Source organism: Cyprinus carpio, chromosome B2, assembly GCF_018340385.1.
Source record: "Cyprinus carpio isolate SPL01 chromosome B2, ASM1834038v1, whole genome shotgun sequence".
NCBI lineage: Eukaryota > Metazoa > Chordata > Actinopteri > Cypriniformes > Cyprinidae > Cyprinus > Cyprinus carpio.
In genome coordinates, this window is record NC_056598.1 from 7,623,982 (window position 1) to 7,643,365 (window position 19,384).

The 19,384-nt window shown below is 36.2% G+C and overlaps 1 protein-coding gene across 4 annotated transcripts in view; it reads left to right on the top strand.

Moving 5' to 3' along the window:
* The window catches only part of LOC109055352 (ZZ-type zinc finger-containing protein 3-like), a 35,338-nt gene that overhangs the window by 9,800 nt on the left and 6,154 nt on the right, over nucleotides 1-19,384 (top strand). For all 4 annotated transcript variants that reach the window (XM_019072577.2, XM_042717934.1, XM_042717935.1 and 1 more), the window contains 7 exons: nucleotides 3,099-4,577; nucleotides 8,150-8,288; nucleotides 8,397-8,544; nucleotides 9,614-9,741; nucleotides 14,480-14,551; nucleotides 14,802-14,903; nucleotides 15,177-15,272. In XM_019072577.2, the coding sequence (XP_018928122.2) occupies nucleotides 3,163-4,577; nucleotides 8,150-8,288; nucleotides 8,397-8,544; nucleotides 9,614-9,741; nucleotides 14,480-14,551; nucleotides 14,802-14,903; nucleotides 15,177-15,272 (2,100 nt within the window). In that variant the 5' untranslated portion in view covers nucleotides 3,099-3,162. The remainder of the gene's footprint in view (nucleotides 1-3,098; nucleotides 4,578-8,149; nucleotides 8,289-8,396; nucleotides 8,545-9,613; nucleotides 9,742-14,479; nucleotides 14,552-14,801; nucleotides 14,904-15,176; nucleotides 15,273-19,384) is intronic.

Below are 19,384 nucleotides of genomic sequence, written 5' to 3' on the forward strand. Positions count from 1 at the left end.
ATTTGTCATGCCCCGGGTCCAAAATTAGCTTTTTGCACACATGCCGATGGCTGATGAATTGAGAAAATGTACCATTAAATGTTATTTCAAGTTTTGTATTGTTCTTTTTCTCTTTCTTTCTTTCATTCTTTCTTTCTTTCAGTTAATAATGGGGCTTTTAAAACATTTAAATAAATACTTCACCCAAACCCGTAAGAGTTTTGTTAATCTTTGAAACCCAAATGAAGATATTTTTAATGAAACTGTAGAAATTTCTGTCCCTCAAATGAAAGTCCATTTCACAGAAATTTGATGTTGAAAAGTCATGAAGACATTGTGAAAGTAATCCATATGAATTGAGTGGTTTAATCTAAGTAATGTTTAGGGATGTAACGATTAACCACGATCCGGTTGAAAATCGATTCAAATTTGTGACAATTCAAATTAATGCTAAACAAATCGTGATTCAATTAGGGGTAGGAGTTTATATGAATGTATGTCTGATGGGAACGTATTGTCTTTAGAAGAGTTTAGATGGTATTTTTTTCTTTTCATCTTGCCTCTTTATAATGCATATTAAAGTTCATAAGTGCAGCACTGCTTTGTTTACAGCGGAAACCAAGGAAACTCTTAAGTGCCACCTGCTGGCAGAGAGTGAATCTGCGTCTCGTTCAGCTCATCTGCTGTGTCCGTTTCATGCAGATATTTTTTATGTATAGTTTCACAAAACTGAAGTCAAATCATTCTGTTTTTACTGCCAATTTTGAAATTATACAATCTAATTTAGATTAAAAACTGCTCATGTTGCATGTATGCAGCATCTTTGTTTGATCATGATTAAAATGCAGTGGTTGCCTGCCTCTAATTTTAAATGGAAAGAGCACAGACAAAGCCTTATTTTGTTTATATGAAGATATTTATTTTGTTTGTGTTATTTATTTATTTGATTTGGGGTTTGTTTTAAATTTTTAGTTTTTTTTTTTTGTTTTTTTTTTTTTTTTTTATTTTTTTTTTGGTTTGTTTTTTGTTTTAAGTTTAGTTTTGTTAATATATATATATATATATATATATATATATATATATATATATATATATATAATAATAATAATAATAATATTAATTATATTATTATTATAATATTGGTTATGTGATGATTGATATGGTAAACAGAATCAATATGGTAAACAGAAGCTTAAACATGCTTTCTTGATCCTCAATAGGTCTGTTTTTGTGTCACACAAACACTTTAAACTTAGTTTACCATATTTGATCTGTATGATTTGTTCATTGTTTGAATGTGAATAAAAGCCTAAATTAAATCTTTAAATCTGTTAGATTTAATATTTAGAATTAATACAAAATATTTAGTCATTTATTTATTTTACTTAAAGAATATTTGTGACAAACATTGCAGGTCATTGCATCACAGATAGCAGCATGCAAAAGAAGCTAGTCATGTCTGTCTATGAAATGGCTTTCACAAAAATGTGGAGACTTCTCATATTATATTTTTTTGGTGGTTTGGAATATTGCCAGGAATATTCTGCATATGTTTTATTTTATTGAGTTCGAGAAAAAGAAAAGGAAAAAAAACCATGAAATTTTCATTGAAAATTTTCCTCTGAGGAAAGCATTTCTGTTTTTGTTAGTTTACTATTTGATTTGAATCAGATAAACATAACATAATCAGAACACATAATTTTTTGCATTCTGCTCCGTCGTGCACAGTTGAGTGGTCAAACCTTTCAGAATGTACTCTGTTGGCCATGAGTGTGTTGTATGGCCATGTTTGGCGCTTGGACCTATTTTCTAAGCATTAAAAATCACTCACACAACTCTGCATGGACATGTATGTGCTAAAATCACTGGACAGTTCTGATAAAAATTGGAACATAGATGTATACTTTGACTTGAAGACACACAATATACTTTGTCTTTACATCAGCAACATTTAGATTGTTATAATTCAGTTAACATCATGTGAATTTGCAGTCCCTACAGTTACCAGCCAACTTGCATTTTTGGTGCTTAATAATTTTTACTTTTGGACTTCATTAGAGACACCCACGATCGGTCTTTTAGGACTGAATGTTTGTGTTGTATTGGCCGTTGTTGAAAAGCACTTTATAGCTCAGATAAGAAGCAGCTTAAATACAGACCATCCCCCGTCACATCTGCGGCTCAATGCACCAGGGAAAGCCTAGTGAGCACGTGTGATGAGTAGATTGATAGCTTGTGGGAAACTCTCAGATAACCTCTGAATATCAAACGCATTTATAGAATATTTGATAACAGTAGATCATAGCTTGCCCGTAGGTTGTTATTCCTCCAGTGGTGTATGTTTGACTTTGTTTTACCAAACCCAAAGACCAAGAGAGAAGAACTTGCGATAAGGATTTTCCACCGTAATTGTGCACATTAAAGATCTATTGTGAGAATCTTGTTAGTGATGTTTGCCCATGCGTCATCGCTATTGCATATACCCCTTAGTAATAAATTAGAGATCATAATTGCGCAGATTTCTAAGGAGGGTTGTTCTGTGAGGCTTTTCAAGTGAGCAAAAAATCTTTAGCGGGCTCTTCTGTCTTGAACCAGTAAATAATTGCATAGCAGTGCCTTGGCATTGTGGTTACAGCTTTTACACAGGCAGACATCACTCAGGTTTTCTCCAGAAATCTAGTTGATATTTTTTCACTAGCATAAAAAGCTGTAAATAAATACGTCCCTTTCCTTTTGCTCTGGAACTACTGCTTAGAAACACTCCAGATATTCTATGAATGCGCTCTCATTCTTGACACACAAGTTATTCTCTTCCAGCTCCGTCTCAATCTTCTGTGAAGGAACATCCAGCAAACAGATTAGCTCACTTCAGCTAAAATGCTTCTTTCACCTCATTTTTCCATATTTGGCTCTTTGGTCCATCATGTGTTTATCTATTTTTATCTATTTATTTAAATGTGTTTATGGATTTATAGCTGTCTGATTTATAGCTGTTTTTCAATTTTTTTTTCTTATTGTTAATTTTTTTTTTATTATTATAAGCTGTAGGAATAGGAAATTCTCAAACCCATTTAACTTTGAATCTGAATATGTAATTATTCTCTCGTCATGTCCCTCAGGTGCCCACATTCTGCTGCTGAGGAGAGAGCACCACGATGAGGAGACAGTAGGCACCACCATAGTATGGCCGCATCCCGCTCTTCGCGCGTCACAAGATCATCAGTGGGGATAAATGGATTGGATGAGAACTTTTGTGGTCGAACCCTCAGGAACCGCAGCATCGCCCAGCCGGAAGAGACCTCTCCGCCTCCTGTGCCCAGAGCCCGCTCGCCCAAGAAGAAGCAGGACTGTCAGCAGCACCAGCAGATCGGAGCACAGGTTGGAAAGGTAGCTGAGAGCAAGGCGGAAGGTGAGCCCTTGCCATCCTACGGAAAGCGAGGCTTGCCGAGCTCCGATAAAGAAGAGTCTGACAAATCGGACAATTGCGAGCGTCCTAGGGCTGGGGGTGGGCCGGAAGCCTCCCCGGCCCTGAAGAAAGCCAAACGTTGCCCTCGCTCAGGTGAATCGCAGGGGGTTGAGGAGGAACCTTCTCTCAAACCAGAGAGCCCTGATCCCGCTGCACCGAAGGAAAATGACGAGGGCATCAAAACGAACGTGTCCTCTGACCCTCCGCTCAGCCTCGACAAAGAGGCAGAGCCAAAAAAGGACGGCCCGGCGGAGGAGATCGCCCCTCTGCCGCAGGCCGGCGAGAACGTCAAGGCCACCAACGGCCTCACTGAACTCCATAAGGAGGACTCGGAAGTTGCAGCCTTACCCCCGGAGCCCTGTGCCTCCCCTGCCATGCTTAACAACAGTCCTTCACTGTTAAACGGCAGCCAGGCTGCGCCCTCATCCCCCGACCCTATCGTGCCTTGTAGATCCCCTCATCCCAAGCAATCCAATGAGTCCGACAGCCCTCAAATTGACTGTGAGAGAAACTGCACGCTCGAGGAAGCTGCCGAGGCCATGCTGTCCCGGGAACCCGAGATGGAGGTAGAGGTGGATGTCGTAGGGGATGCCGGCCAGACTCACGACGAGCTAGCAAGAGAGGAGAGCACCAACGGCAGCATTCAGGCTGAGCCGCAGGACCCTTCTGACAACTGCTCGAATATCTCAGGAGAAACAGCGGTGCTGACTGCCTCCCAGCTGCCTGCAGAGCCCCCCTCCTTCACAGAGCCTCAAGAACACCGATACACCCTGAGGACTTCACCGCGCCGCGCTGCCTTTGGTAGTGGGCTCAAAGCCAGCTCCCCCAAACCCAGTTCCCCGCACATAGACAATGGTTCGCTGAAGGAGGAGTCCACGCCGGTTCCTCTTTCCTCTGAGGACACCAGCCATAAAGACCTTTCCCACCATGCACTGGGGCTTTCTAGCGAGGCAGACAATGAATTCTCAGAGAAAGCAGGGGTCAGTGGAGAGGTCGGAGTGTCGGATAGTAGAGTGTCAAGATCCACCAAAGAGCTGCCGGCCACTCAGGCTGAGGAAGATGAGGAGGAAGACGAGGATCCGGATGTCTACTATTTTGAATCTGATCACTTGGCTCTCAAACACAACAAAGAGTATGTTCAGGTTTATGCTATCCTGTCTGAGTCATCAGTTCTGGTAAACCAATTTGTGATTTGTCCTACCCTTTTGTATTCATAAATTCGAGTTTATGGCGACCACCATTCTTACTATTCCTCATATTAGGGCTGGGCGATATATCTAACGATATGATCATGTGCATCTAGTCAGTAAATCTGGTTCCGTGATTACCGCTAAATCGAACGCAATATCGCGTTCATTATCCCAGATGAATCGCCTTCGATAATGAATGCGATATTGCGTAGCTTGTCAGTGATCTACTGCTCTGTCTATTAAATGCCGCTCCATTTGAAAGCAGGTGATGGCAATTTAGTGCTAATCACGGAACCAGATTTACTGACTAGATGCGCATGATCATATCGTTAGATATATCGCCCAGCCCTACCTCATATTGAGGGTTAATAATTTGAACAAATCCGAAGTATGAAAATTTTAAAGGCATTGAACTACATCAGGAGGTGCCCAGTTCAGACTTCAGACTTCAGTCCCAGCACTGCTTCAACACACCTGTCTGTAATTATCTAGTGCTACTAAAGAGATGAATTAGCTGGTTCATTTGAGTTTGATCAGGGTTGGAGCTGAACTTTGCAGGATGGTAGCTCTTCAGGAACAGGACCACATCTAAAAAACAAAATATCATACCTCTTTAGCTGGTGGGATTTTTTTGTACTTTTGCCAGTAGCAAACTTTCTAGAACGCCCTAGTAGCAACCGCATTACTTGTGCTTAGCAGGGGCAAGTACCACTAGTACTTTTCAGGTCTTACTATTTCAGTTTCAGGAGGTCTCTAGCTTCATAAATCTAATTTCCTATTAATATATTATAGAGGTTTGCTTTAAAAGTAGTCACAGACTGCATTGCTTTAACTTATGTGGTTGTCAAAACCCAGCAGGTCAGGTTTTGATTTGTCTAGCCTGCTCTTATTTTTAGTCTTGTTTTGTCTTTTTAGTTTTCAAAGTGTTTGTGCATTGTAATTTGAATAGGATGGCCCAGATAAACATCTTAGTGTTTTCCTGCTTAACTCTGCATACTTGTTTTCTGAAGCATAATAGTCAACTGCACTAGCAGAAAATGAGCAACAGCTGCTGTAATCTCCAGGACGGTGGTAGGTTATAAGCGATGGAAGGCCTGCTGCTGGTGGACAGGTTGTCCTGGGTCGTGCTCATTCAGCGTGTGCCCATCTCACAGTGTGAGTGCAGGGATCAGGAGCAGCCAACTGGATTGGCTTGTCGGTCAATAGAAATGAAAAGAGATTGCAGTCACGTCAGTGTATGAGGCCTATCTGAATTATTTATCTTTTGTTGTTGTTAAATCGTTCTTATTTCTTATCTGGGACAGTTTTTCTTCTGCATTTTAATTTAGATTTATTGTGTGCTTTACATACATTTAAATTATAGATATATTAATGCAGATGACTTTTTCTTGAAGAAGCAAATGAGGAATTCTTGTCTGTGCAAAACTGGTCACCACAATGCCAAGGGGTTTTAGTTACTAGGGTCTTGCTAGTTTTTTAAAGCATTGCTGGTTGCTTCATAAGATGATGTTCTTGATGACAATTTAGATGAGAGGTATTCTACAACAAGCCTCAGATTTGAGGTCTCCAGTGATTTGGAGGTTTGGGGTTTGTTGATATCCCTTAACAGATGTATGAAAATAGTGATAGTAATGATAGTCTTAACAAGGAAGGCACCACACGATAAACATGCTCACATTGGCTACTAACTTGAAAAGATGTATGGATGTAGGATAGGACTGGTTAATTTGCGAAGTACAGGTTAAAGTGGCCCAAAGCCCTTATCACTATATGTTTGTTTAGTTCTTGTCTGTTATAACAAAGATCTGGTCTGCTTTTCAGATGGTTGACCCATAGGTGGCAGTGCATTTCCAGCCATATGTCAGTTTTGGGCTCATTGCCATCGTTGGCTGCTTTCCCCAGCCTGCAGTGCTACATGCCTATCTTCATTGTGCATCTAAATCGAGAGGCTGTTAACAGCTCCTCTGCGGTCTAAGTTATTAAATGGCTAGGAAATTGAAGAAAAACTAGTCAGTTGCCCTCAAGTAATGTAAATCAAATGGAGCAAGTCCTCTAAATGAATTCTTGTTGAGATTGGATGCTTGCTGTCATCAATTGGTTTTCATTCATGCCATGTTAGGCTAGATTGATTATACAAGGTCTGTTGACCTTCTGAATAAGATTACTTCTAGTTAGTAGGCCGAATCTCCCGCTTAGAAGACAATTTTTGTCTAATTCACCCTTTTTTCTTATCTGCCTCTTTTTTCGTGTTCCTATTTGTGGATCCTATTTTCCTGAGGGTGTGCAGAGAAAAGGTCAAAGCTCTGTTGCGCTCAACCAATGCAATATCATCGTAACTAACGAAATGAATCTAGAAAAGCCTTTTTTTTAAATGTGAACTTCTGAATCCCATGTAATATATTAGAGGCATACATTTTTTTTTTTTGTGAGAGTTGATAATTGAGTTAATGAAATTGTTACATAAAATGAAGCTAAAAGAGAAAAATTGTGATTTTGGTTACACCATATGTTAGTGCACTTGTTATAGTCTAATTCTACAATTAAAGGGATAGTTCACTCAAAAATGAAAATTCTGTCATTAATTACTCACCCTCATGTCGTTCCAAACCCGCAAGACCTTCATTCATCTTCGGAACACAAATTAAGATATTTTTGATGGAATCTGAGAGCTTTCTGACACTCTGTACAAAGAAAACAATTATAACATAATTAATTCTGCAATTCTTCTCCCCGAGTTACCGTCTTCTGCCATTTTGGAAACAAAACTGATTACGTTCAGTAGACAGCGCGCACATGCTGAACGTAACACACAAAAAGTATTCTCGTAGCTTAGTAAAATTACGGTTGTGGTAACATCATTGCTGTCTGTGGAGGTTCAGAGAGCTCTCAGATTCCATCAAAAATATCTTAATTTGTTTTCCGAAGAAGAATGAAGGTCTTACGGGTTTGGAACGACATGAGGGTGAGTAATTAATGACAGAATTTTCATTTTTGGGTGAACTATCCCTTTAAGTACTGGATAATAATTAACAACTTGTACTTACTGTAGGGTTAGAGTTAAGATTAAGGTTGTTGCATGTAATTATGCAGAATTGTCTGTTATTACACATGTAACAAAAGGACTGTAAAATAGTGTGTCCATGATTTTTATAGCAATTGCAATATATCATAAAACTAGCATTTTAACTTCTCTCTTTAGGCTATCACTATTTGAACTTTAAAAACCTTTCCCTAAAAGTGTTAAACAATTAAAAATTAGCCCAGCTATCTCTGGGTACAAGCAGGAAACCCAGTTCGTGCATGAAGCTGTCAGTTAACACCCTTTGGCCAACAGGAAATATTTCTGTTTATAGGAACGTTTACAGGGACTTTCTTTAGTAAAGTGTGTGGTTGTGCTGCACTAAATTTAAATAATGAATAACTGCTGAAAGTTTGATGGTTAAATGCATAGCATCAGCTGTTAATAATGTATAAAGCATTTCTGCCCTTCCCTCTCCTCTGTCCTCTACATTAGTTATCAGAGGTTGCTCCAGACCATCAGTGTACTGGAGGCCCAGCGAACCCAAGCCATCCTGGACCTGGAGACACTGGCACGGCATCAGAAGGAAGCCCTGTCTGACCCCATCGCCTTTGTGGACCAGCTACAGAAACGGGTACAGAAGCATTCTCTGGGACTTCCATTGGTATTGTCTGAAATACCTGCTACTTAGTCCTGCATTTTGGCTTATAAGCATGTTTTTGATCATCTGCTTTCATCACAGTTGGAGATGGGTCTGCCTCGGCCCCAGAGAGTAGTCCAGCTCCCGGACATTGCATGGGACCAATACACCTCAGGCCGCGGCGACTTTGAAAGGGAGTTCTGTGACAAGAAGCGCAAAACACGACAGTTGCAGTTAATCTTTGACAAAGGTGTGTGTATTTTTGACTAGGATATGGACCCCAAAATACCTTAAAAATGCAATAAATGGCTTTGTGCATTTATCAAATCAAAAAAAGGCTGCGATTGGAAAAACAAAAGTTTGATGGTTTAATGTTTGAAGATGAAAAGAAAATAGTATTGTAATTATTAAAATACAATTTTTATATTTATATAATTTAATTTATTTTATACAATAAATCTAATCTTTTTTTTATTTTGCAGTGAAATATTACAAAATAAATAATTCTTTACTTTTTTTTAGTAAATATAATCATAAAAATAATTGTTGTAGATAATAAATAATAATTTATAGTCATACTGACAATTACAAATGTTTGGCTAAATTATGCGGCCCTACAAACAAGTAAAAAAAAAAAAAGAATAGGGCATTAAGTCAAATATGTCAGGGTGATGCAAAAATATTTGAACAAAACTGTTTTAATTTTTATAATTGCATTAATATTTGAAAAATAAATGTTTCCTTTTAATAAAAGTTCTGTGTTGTGATCAAGTGTGAACATGCAGAAGAATGTTAAATAGGAAGTTATATCTTGTTGACCCTTATGATTGTGTCAAGGTCAGTAAATAACCATATAATTTGATGTTTAGGTTGTCGATCATGTGGTGCAAGTTAGCATATTTATCAGTTAATTTTTAATTTGATTTTGTTTTATTTAACCATATGATATCGACATTAATACAAGAATACATTGCTCCACTGTTCAGATGTTTCAGGGCAGCAAGTTTTTAAATGTTTTTAAAAGAAGTCTCTTGCATTCACCAAGGCTGTGTTTATTTGCTAAAAAATATACTGGGTTAAAAAAAAAAAAAAAACGAACATGAATACAAAGCGTATATTTCTAAGACCTTGGCAATAAATATTTAAAAGATTTGTCCTTTTTCTTTATCATATAAACTCCTTCAGATTTAATTTCATACCATAAATTAATGCGTATTATTTATTTATTATTTTAATTACTTTTGGGGTATGTGTTTTTAATGGCAAATGCATGGACAAGGGAGTATGCCAAAATTAAACTGCTTATTGTCTTTCTGTAGTGGGGTTGCCTGCTCGACCAAAAAGTCCTGTGGATTCCAAGAAGGAGGGTGACTCCTCATCTGTTTACTCCTCCTCCCTGCCGTCAAGTGACGGTCCAGAACACAGCATGTCCAGTAGCAGAGCTCAGGTAAACTCAAAGTCTTTGTACTTCTCGTCATTTGTATTCTGTCACCATTTACAGCTGTCTTGACTATGAACCTGCATGTTGTGTTTTAAGGAAAACATGGGGTTACAGATTCTCCTTTATGCTTTGCTCATTTTTTCCCCATGACCTAAAATTTCACCATGTTTCATCACACACCACTGCATCTGATACATAATAAGATCAAGACCTAACATTTAACTTGACGTTGTTTCTTGTTATATATGCTTGAGCCCTAGGACATGAACTCGAATGTGCTCTGCATACACAATATCTTCCCTGAGAACACAAGATCTCCATCCATATTCATTCTGCTGTTACATTTCAACAAAAATGCACTGCAAGCATACTGATCACAAATAACAGTGTGTCTACTGGCTTGTTTTTGGAAGTGCCGTGTTCAGACAAACTAGCTTTCTTCCTGCAGCTTCACACCAGTCAGTTCAGCCCTTCTCTCTTGTTTAGTATGTTCATGGAGCACATGTAGCGAAAAGATGGTATCTATGGAAACCAGTGGGAGAAGGGATTGTAATCTTTTTGTTATTTTGATTTTGTGTGTGTGTTTGTTTTATGTATATGGGTATAGGGATTTTGCATTTCTATTTCTGTATATGTGGATATGTGAGTATGTGCAGTTTCTCTTTATTAATGGTAAAAAGTAAGTAGAGTTCATTATTGCCCACCCACATTTTCAGATGTGTTAGTTCCAGAACTGTTTGTTAAAGCGTTATAAGCCATGAATCAAAATAACCAGGTAAGACGTGAATTAAAACATTACAAACATTTATTTGAAGCAAATAAAAAGACCTTGAAAATCATTGGACAAAAAGACAACGGTACAAGACTGTGTACTTAAATATAAAACTGAAATATATAATTAAATGAATAGTTTTACATAAATTAATAATTTTAAGTGTATTGCAATGTGTGCATATGAAGAGTTTGGTTCCAAAATGTTTCTGCCAAAATCAGTTTTGTATCTGGTTGGTATTGAAAAGTCAATTTTTAATTTTATGCAAAATGCGATACCTGCCAAATTATTCTGTTATGTTTTCTCCTTTTTTTTCAAAACCGCAACAAACGCCAGTCTCCCTTCTCTGCAGAATGTGATATATCCGCTCAACCAATCACAGTGCACCATTCCATGCACTCTAGACAGTCATGGCGGTGCTTTGAATACACCCAGCATCCTAGTTTTCCTCATCTACTTTGTACTTTGTGATCAACAAACAAGGGCTGCACGATAAATCGCATGTGATTGTCGTGCGCATCTCGTCAGTAATGCCGATTCTGTGATTAATTGTACCAGTAAATCTCCATCATGTGCTTTCAGATGGAGCTGCATTAATATTTAATATACAGAGCCGAAGATCACTGACAAGCTACGCAATATCGCGTTCATTATTTGAATTGCATTTGATTATGAACGCTATATTGGGTAGCTTGTCAGTGTTAGTGTTTTTATTAATGCCATTTATGTTTTTGTTAATACAGCATATAGCACTAGTCTAAATCAATGTAACATGGCAAATATGAATGCATTTTTGGAAATTGAATGTAAGGGAAATGTCATTTTGGAGTTTCTGTGGTCTAATGTGATTTTGTTGTTCGTGTTCTTGTTCATGATGAAATTTTCTTTTATTGTTGTAGTTAATTTATAGCATTAACAAGATGACTTGTTGAATTCATTTTGGGAACGATGACTGATGAATGTATTTTTAGTCCAGTGCCTGTATATAATAGTTCAGAGGCTGTCATATGTGGATCAGCTTACTGTTTATTTTCAACAGTTTCAATATGAAAAATAACTTTCATATTGATTCAATGGATTTATTGCATTTTTCATTCAAAAAGAAAAGAAAAAAAAACTATCATGGATTTATTGCATTTAGGGAAAAAAATATAACATTTTATAATGAGTCTTTGAAAATCAAAATTTGGATTTAAATTTTTAATGTTATTTTAACCTAAAGATGCTATATGCCAATTTGCCAATTTCTTGGTAAAGAAAACACATTTTTACTCAAATTAATCAAAATGGATTTATAGCATTTTGGAACCAAATTCTTCATATATACATATATATACATACATATATTAGGGTTGGAACGGTTTGCTGGAAAAAAATCGAACCATATGGTTCTCCACACACGGTTCGGCACACGCTAGGACAGCGGTTCAACTTAAATCTGACAATGCATCTGTAATATGGTTTGCTATAAATAACACACAAAACAAACAGGATTCGGCTAATATATGTTTCTGTTGATGGATGCGCATTCTGGCTTCCCAATACATTACAACAACAGTGATTTAAAAAAAAAAAAAAACAGTGGACAAACCATTTACTCTTGTTCAATGCGAATGCCGTACGCTGGAATATGAGCATTTAATCTGTCATCACCCTGGTGCTGATAGTGCTCGCGCACAGGTAGCACAGAGACCTTCAGTTTCAGATGGTTTCATTTCGCTCCCATCAAGTCAAAAACACACATAAATGCACAGCCATTTGCACTCTGCATCGAAAACATGGATATGAACGAGCTGTTGCACCTCTGATAACTTTAAAGGGTCATATGATGCGATTACAATTTTTCCTTTCTCTTTGGAGTGTTGCAAGCTCTTGGTGCATAAAGAATATCTGTATAGTTGCAAAGACTAAAGTCTCAAACCCAAAGAGATATTCTTTATAAAAGTCAATAGTCAGCCACACCCTCCAAAAACAGCTCGTTCTAACACGCCCCCACATGTCTATGTCACTGTGTGGGAAGATTTGCATAACACCGCCCAAATGTTCACGCAAAGAAAGAAGGTGTGACTTTTATTCTTGCTGTTTATAAATGCTGTTTCTATGAAGTGGGGCAATTCCAACTTTGCAAGGACAGTCTAGCACTTCTGACTGTAAGTATGTTTACATATTTGGCACTGATGATTCAAACGTGAGTTTTGAGCAGTGTAGAGTAATGCTTGTTATTTGTTATTTGTCATTTATCTGATAACAAATGCGGACATGGTTTTGTGTTTACGCAGTGCGATACACATTGCAACACGTAAAAAGACACTATAAGTCATTATAATCAGTAATTATGTCCCCACTGGATGTAACGAATGCCTCGTTTGTAATAAGTTTTATTGGTTTTGTCTTGTCGTTCCGGGAGACGGCATCTCAGTATGTTGGGGCGTAACATTTCCGTCACACACTTGAGGCATTCAGCCAATCACAATGCACTGGCCAATCAGAGCACCCCTCGCTTTTCAGAACGATGAGCTTTGTAAAAATCGACACGTTTCAGGAAGGCGGGGCATAGAGGAGCAACAATAATGTACTTGTGGAATGTGGAAAATAATGTTTTTTGAACCTTAAACCGCATAAACACATTGCATTACACCAAATACACAAAATAATGTTCTTTTTAGCAACATCATATGACCCCTTTAGACTTATTCTGCGGCGTTTATATAAGCCTTTTAACGGGTTGTGTCACGGAGCTACAAAAACATTTACACTCACTAAGTGAATGAATTGCGTTTGTGCCGAACTCTTATTACAAAGCAAAAACAAATACTCTTCTATGATCCATGAACGTTTCTCTCAGTTAATGTGTGTAATGTCATCTCACAGTCTGAAACGTCTGTCATAACAAATCAACACATGCTGTTGTGAATAATTAAGCGAAGCATTTTCTCATAGGATAAGAACATGCAGTCTTATTAATAATTTAATAGACAACGATGCGTCATCGATGTACTATAGTCCATTGCCACGTCACAAATTGTGACGTCAACACGATTTTAAACCTGGAAGATGAAAATAGTGCAAAAAAACTTAAAATTAACCAGTTTTCTCCAACAGTTAGAACTATCGAATGAAACATTGTCTTCTATGATGTGCAACACAAACATCTCAGAAAAAGTAGTCTGAGGTTTAATGACCCTTTTTAAGAGCCAGTGGACGCGAGATGGTGTGCGCAGTGAGAAGATTTGTGCATGCGCTCATCCGAAGCGTGCAAACCTGTGCCTCAGAACACATGCAAATATTAAACTTTCTCTGAAGTATTGTGTTTAAATGGGCAAATTCACACAAAAATTATGTCCAAATGCCTGTCTTGGTAAGTATCCTATAGGAGACATAGCCGGCTGAATGTACTGTATCAGTGCATTCTCTTAGAGTGACAGCACTTTCTTAATATTAATCAAAGAACAACATCAAAGAAATCACTCACTGCCCTTGATTGAATAGTTTTTGTAACTTTAAAGATTATTTTTTTAATATATACAGTCAAATATGCAGTGCTATTTTACATTTGATTACTTTATTCAATTTCTGTACCTGAAAACTAACGTTAGACCTACCTAAAAAAAAAAATGAAAATCACTGTTTATTTTATTTGTATCCTTAATGTGTTGTATTTATTTGTGCTGTTGCTTGTAGTTATATAAATTATTCTTATTTTCTTTATTTTTATTTGATAGTATAGTTTTTGCCTAAACATAGCACATACCGAACCATACCGAAACAGTGACTCTAAAACCGTTACACAAACCGAACAGTTCCACCCCTAACATATATATATATATATATATATATAGTGAAATGCCTAAAAGCAGGTTGACCAGTTACATCTTCTGAATGTTCTTTAACCTGAAATCAAAGTTGATGTCCATGTATAGTTTTGAACTGTGTGCTACTGCTAACATTTTCTGGTTTGTGGTGTTTGGACAGATGATAAGAGGGAGGCTGTGCAACCAGAACAAACCTGACACCTTCAACCAGCTGTGGACTGTTGAAGAGCAGGTATGAAGCTACCCAAGAACTCTTCATAGTCATGAAATCCGAGCCTTTTATGAACAAACATCTGAGAAACTTTAACATCAAACAGTTGTACCACTCTTAAAAAGCTACTTCTCCATTCAAATTATTGGACAGAAGCTAACTGTTGATATAAGCTAATTTATGATAGAATGTGCATTTTAGTATTTTGTGTTGCTCTTGAGCTGTTAGGTTTGGCAGTTTGCTCATCACATCTCGTATGTGAAATTTGTAGAAAAAGTTGGAGCAGCTGCTTTTGAAGTTTCCACCAGAGGAGGTCGAGTCTAAACGCTGGCAGAAGATCGCAGATGAACTTGGCAACAGGACCGCCAAACAGGTGCGTCTTCAGGCCCCGCTCTACACAGTCACCCTCATCTTCTTTTGGCCTTGATGGACATTCAAATCTCTAGTCACCTTTTCAGTGCTCTCTAAAGCAGTCAGGCAATTAACATCCTTACAGCCCCATTTAATGGAGACTGTATTATTTAAAGATGTTTTTCACTAATGGGACAGGAGTCTTAACCTCTAAAAGCTGTGGTAGGAAAGCTTAACCAATGGATACAGAGCCAGCTCTGTTTGTATACTAAGTTTTTGTCCCTCTTCTTCACAGGTTGCTAGCAGGGTACAGAAATATTTCATAAAACTGACAAAAGCTGGTATTCCAGTACCAGGCAGAACACCCAATGTGTGCATGTACAGCAAAAAGGTAAATTGGTCTTTTAAAATGTATAATATAATGTAAAATAAATTTATTTTAAGTTCTTTTTTCTGACAATGTAAATGTCTTTACTGTCACTTTTAATCAGTTCAAGCATCTGTGCTGAATAAACACACACACACACACACTACCAGTCAATAGTTTGGGATCAGTAAGATTTGTAAAGTTTTTTTTTTTTATAGAAGTCTCTTATGCTCATCAAGGCTGCATTTATTTGATCAAAAATACAGAAGAAAAAAAAAACAGTTATCTTGGTTTCTATTTTAATATCCTTTAAAATATAATTTATTTCTGTGATGCAAAGCTGAATTTCCATCAGCCATTACTCCAGTATAAAGTGTCACATGATCCTTAAGAAATCATTCTAATATGCAGATTTATTATTAAAATTATCAATGTTGGCAACAGTTGTGCTGCCAAATATTATTATATATAATAAATAATAAATATTATATTAACCCCTTAACTGTCTTTCACATTTTTGAACGTAGACTTGAAAGTGCAGGATCCAAATGAAAATTTTTATAACAGGGTGTCTGCAGGGTCTTAAAAAGTATTAAAAGTTGAGAAATCAATTTAGAGAAAATTAAGGCCTTTAAAAAGTATTAAAAAGTCTTAAATGCCATTTACCAAAGTATTAAATTTTGTATCATCTTTTCATTATGTATATTTTCCGAATAGTGGGGTTCTGTGTAGTTTATTTATGGAATGCCGCAAGATTTGACGTCATCTGTTACGGCACTCACTGACTGACTGCGCGGTCAGAAATTCAGCGAGAGCGGGATCAACAAGCCCCGCGCTATCATTACCGCATGCTCCCATCTGCTCCCGTGATTTTTGAATCCGCTCCCACAAACATTCTAATATTGTATTTAATTTTTGCAGATCAGGGTGCCGCTATCAATATGTGTGGTATTTAAATCCCTTTGAAATAAGCGCTGCCAGTTCACTTTCGATTTCGCGATCGCGTGCACACTGTGTAAAGGGAGCACATCTATATTTGTCAATGAGCTCGCTATCTGTTGAGGAGCGAATCCTCCAACATCTTGTCAGTCATTTCTCCTTAGGGTAAAAGGTTTGAAATATTGCATAAATTACATTTGGTTGAAATGCTTGCACTGAAACATTTTGCATTCGACCTGTAATAAAACTGTGCTAAATGTTTTGGGCCACACTAGTAGGAAGCATTTGAGCTGTGTTTATGATAAATGTGCATAACAGTGACTGTAAAATATGTATTTTAGGGATAGAAATTACATTTTTATATTTGGGACATTGTAAATGCGCTACTTTGGGTTGTGTGTATTTTTTTTTTTTTATTTTATATTTGGGACAGGCTTGGGATGCACAATTAAAAGGATGTAATAGTTGTGATCATTATTTTACCTTCCATGATCATTCACACTTGATTGGGTGCAGTACTGACACCATCAAATCAAGCACTCCGTAATCACAGGTAAACTGTCTGATCACTCAGATGTTTGTCATGAAAAGCTATGGTTTGCAGAGAGTAATAAGAGCTGATGTTACAAATACACCTTTTGAATATACTGTGTGAACTCGTTGCCCCGTTAGCTCGGAGAGCTTTATTTTCCCTCCTCAATAAGTTTTGTCAGTTGTTTTGTTTATTGGTCTAATTCTTGTTTCTTGGGTTGCAGTGGTTAGTCACTCAGTTAATTATCTTGGGCTTCATTCCCACCCTTCTGGATTATGTTGTATTGATAAGGAGTTATCACAAAGTAGATCGGTTTAGTTGTGCTATCTTTCAGTCAGTATATAGTAAATGTAAAGTTAAAGTGTCTCCAATGTAACCGGTTAAAACTTGGAGTTAAAATGTATGGAAAGAGTCTTATAAAAGGTCTTAAAAGGTATTAAATTTAACTCCATGATTCCTGTATATACCCTGTATAATTCATGAATAAAAACATTTTGTAACATGATATTGATGTACCATTTTCATGGTAATGCAATGTCTGATTTAAAAATGGGTTTCAAAGGATGAATTTTGAAATTTTAAGTTTTCAATTGATAAGTGCGATAAAGAAAAAGGCAACGAAGAAGACTTTTTTTGACAAAGGTCGGAACTCCTGTTATGATGTAGATTTTTCAAGTGCACTCTTGTCATAGATTAATCGATTACTTTTCCTACATAATTTTTTAACAAAAAACAATGGTAAAATATCTATTTAGGAGTTACAAGTTACAGTGAAGAGGTTAATATACTTTTTCCAGGATTGTTTGATGAATTAAAAGATAAAAAGAACAGCATTTATTCAAAATATAAATCTTTTCTAACAATATGAATTTTTGATATCACTTCTTAATTTAACACATCCTTGCTGAATAAAAGATTTAATTTCTTTAAAAAAAATAAAGAATAGAAAATTTACTGATCCCATACTTTTGATCGGTAGTGTTTATTGTTAGAAAAGATTTTTATTTTGAATAAATGTTCTTCTTTTTAACTTTTTATTCATCAAAGAATCCTGAAAAAAAGTATCAAAGGTTTCAAAAAAAATTAGGCAGCACAACATCAGCATATCAGAATGATTTTTGAAGGATCATGTGTAGTGGTCGACCGATATATCGCTAAGGCTGTTATTTGGCATTTTTCAAATATCGGCATTAGCCGATAAGTTTTATACAAACATAAGCAAACATTTTAATACTTTCTCATTTGCCGTCAACATTCAGCAAATACGCATTTATAATCATTTAAACAAATCTTTGAATGACTAATGAACATCTAATTTCAAAAACCTTACAAACTTTGTCAAATCCAACTGTGAAATTTTATGAAGTGTGCATTTGTATCCTGCAATATTGCGTATGCCTTGCCTGACGGTCCGTCCGTGCGAATTGATTACAGACAGAAGGAAAGTTCATTTTCATTGAGACGTGCGATTGACAAACTTTAAACTCGTGATTTCAAATTATGCTGCCCTTCATGCTTTTGCCCAATGTCATATTCATGTCATTTTCACTGTGTGCTGTATGTAAAATTAGTGTTACCTTGGTTTTATTTGTGTGCATTGGGAATCAAATTTTTTTCAAAGTTCCCAGAATACTGAGTGCCCTGTTGGTTACAGTTTTTACTTCCTTTTTAATTATATTTTTATTAAATATTTGTTTATTTGTGAAAAATACATTGTCATGTAAAGCATAAGCATGTTTATTTTACACATTTTTTTTTTTTTTTAAGATTTCAAATGTCTTAAATATTAAATAAATAAAAAAATAAAAAAATTATTGGCCACCCTGCTTTCCAAGATATCGGCATCGGCTGTCAAAAAAAAAAACAATATCGGCTGACCACTAATCATGTGACACTGAAGACTGGAGTAATGATGCTGAAAATTCAGCTTTGCATCACAGCAATAAATTAGATGTTAATGTGTGTCTGTGTGTGTATATATATATATATATTTTTTTTTTTTTTTTTTTTAAAATCCTACTGACCACAGACTTTTGAACTGTAGTGTCTGTGTGTGTGTGTACACGTATTCATTTTGAACCATTCGGTACGCATTGCAGACTGAAAGATTTGTTGGACTAATCATATTACATCTGGAAAATAAAAGAGCTTAAAGTGTTTGAAATATAATGTTCTCAGTACCACTGGCTCAACAAGGTAGCCCGAATGACATAAGAGGCAACATGTTTGAATGAACAAAAAAAAATTGAGATTTTTCTCAAATTATGTAGCCTAAATTTTTTTTAGGTTGTAATATAAACATTTATGTGTAATAAATTTTGTTGAATCAAATAAAATATTTCTTACTAAAGCTACTATTTGTAATGTCTACTTAATACTTTCTCATTTAACACAAAAATAGTTGTAAATAATCTTTTGGGGGTATTTTCACTGCCAAATGTAATTTGCGATTAATTGTAAAAAAAATTATCAACTGACACACATATATATATATATATATAGTATATATATATATATATATATATATATATATATATATATATATATATATATATATATATACATATATATATATATATATAGTATCATATAGAATATATAGGTATCATGATTAGTTATTTACAATGCTTTACAGTGCATATTTATTGATAGGACATGTTGTTTA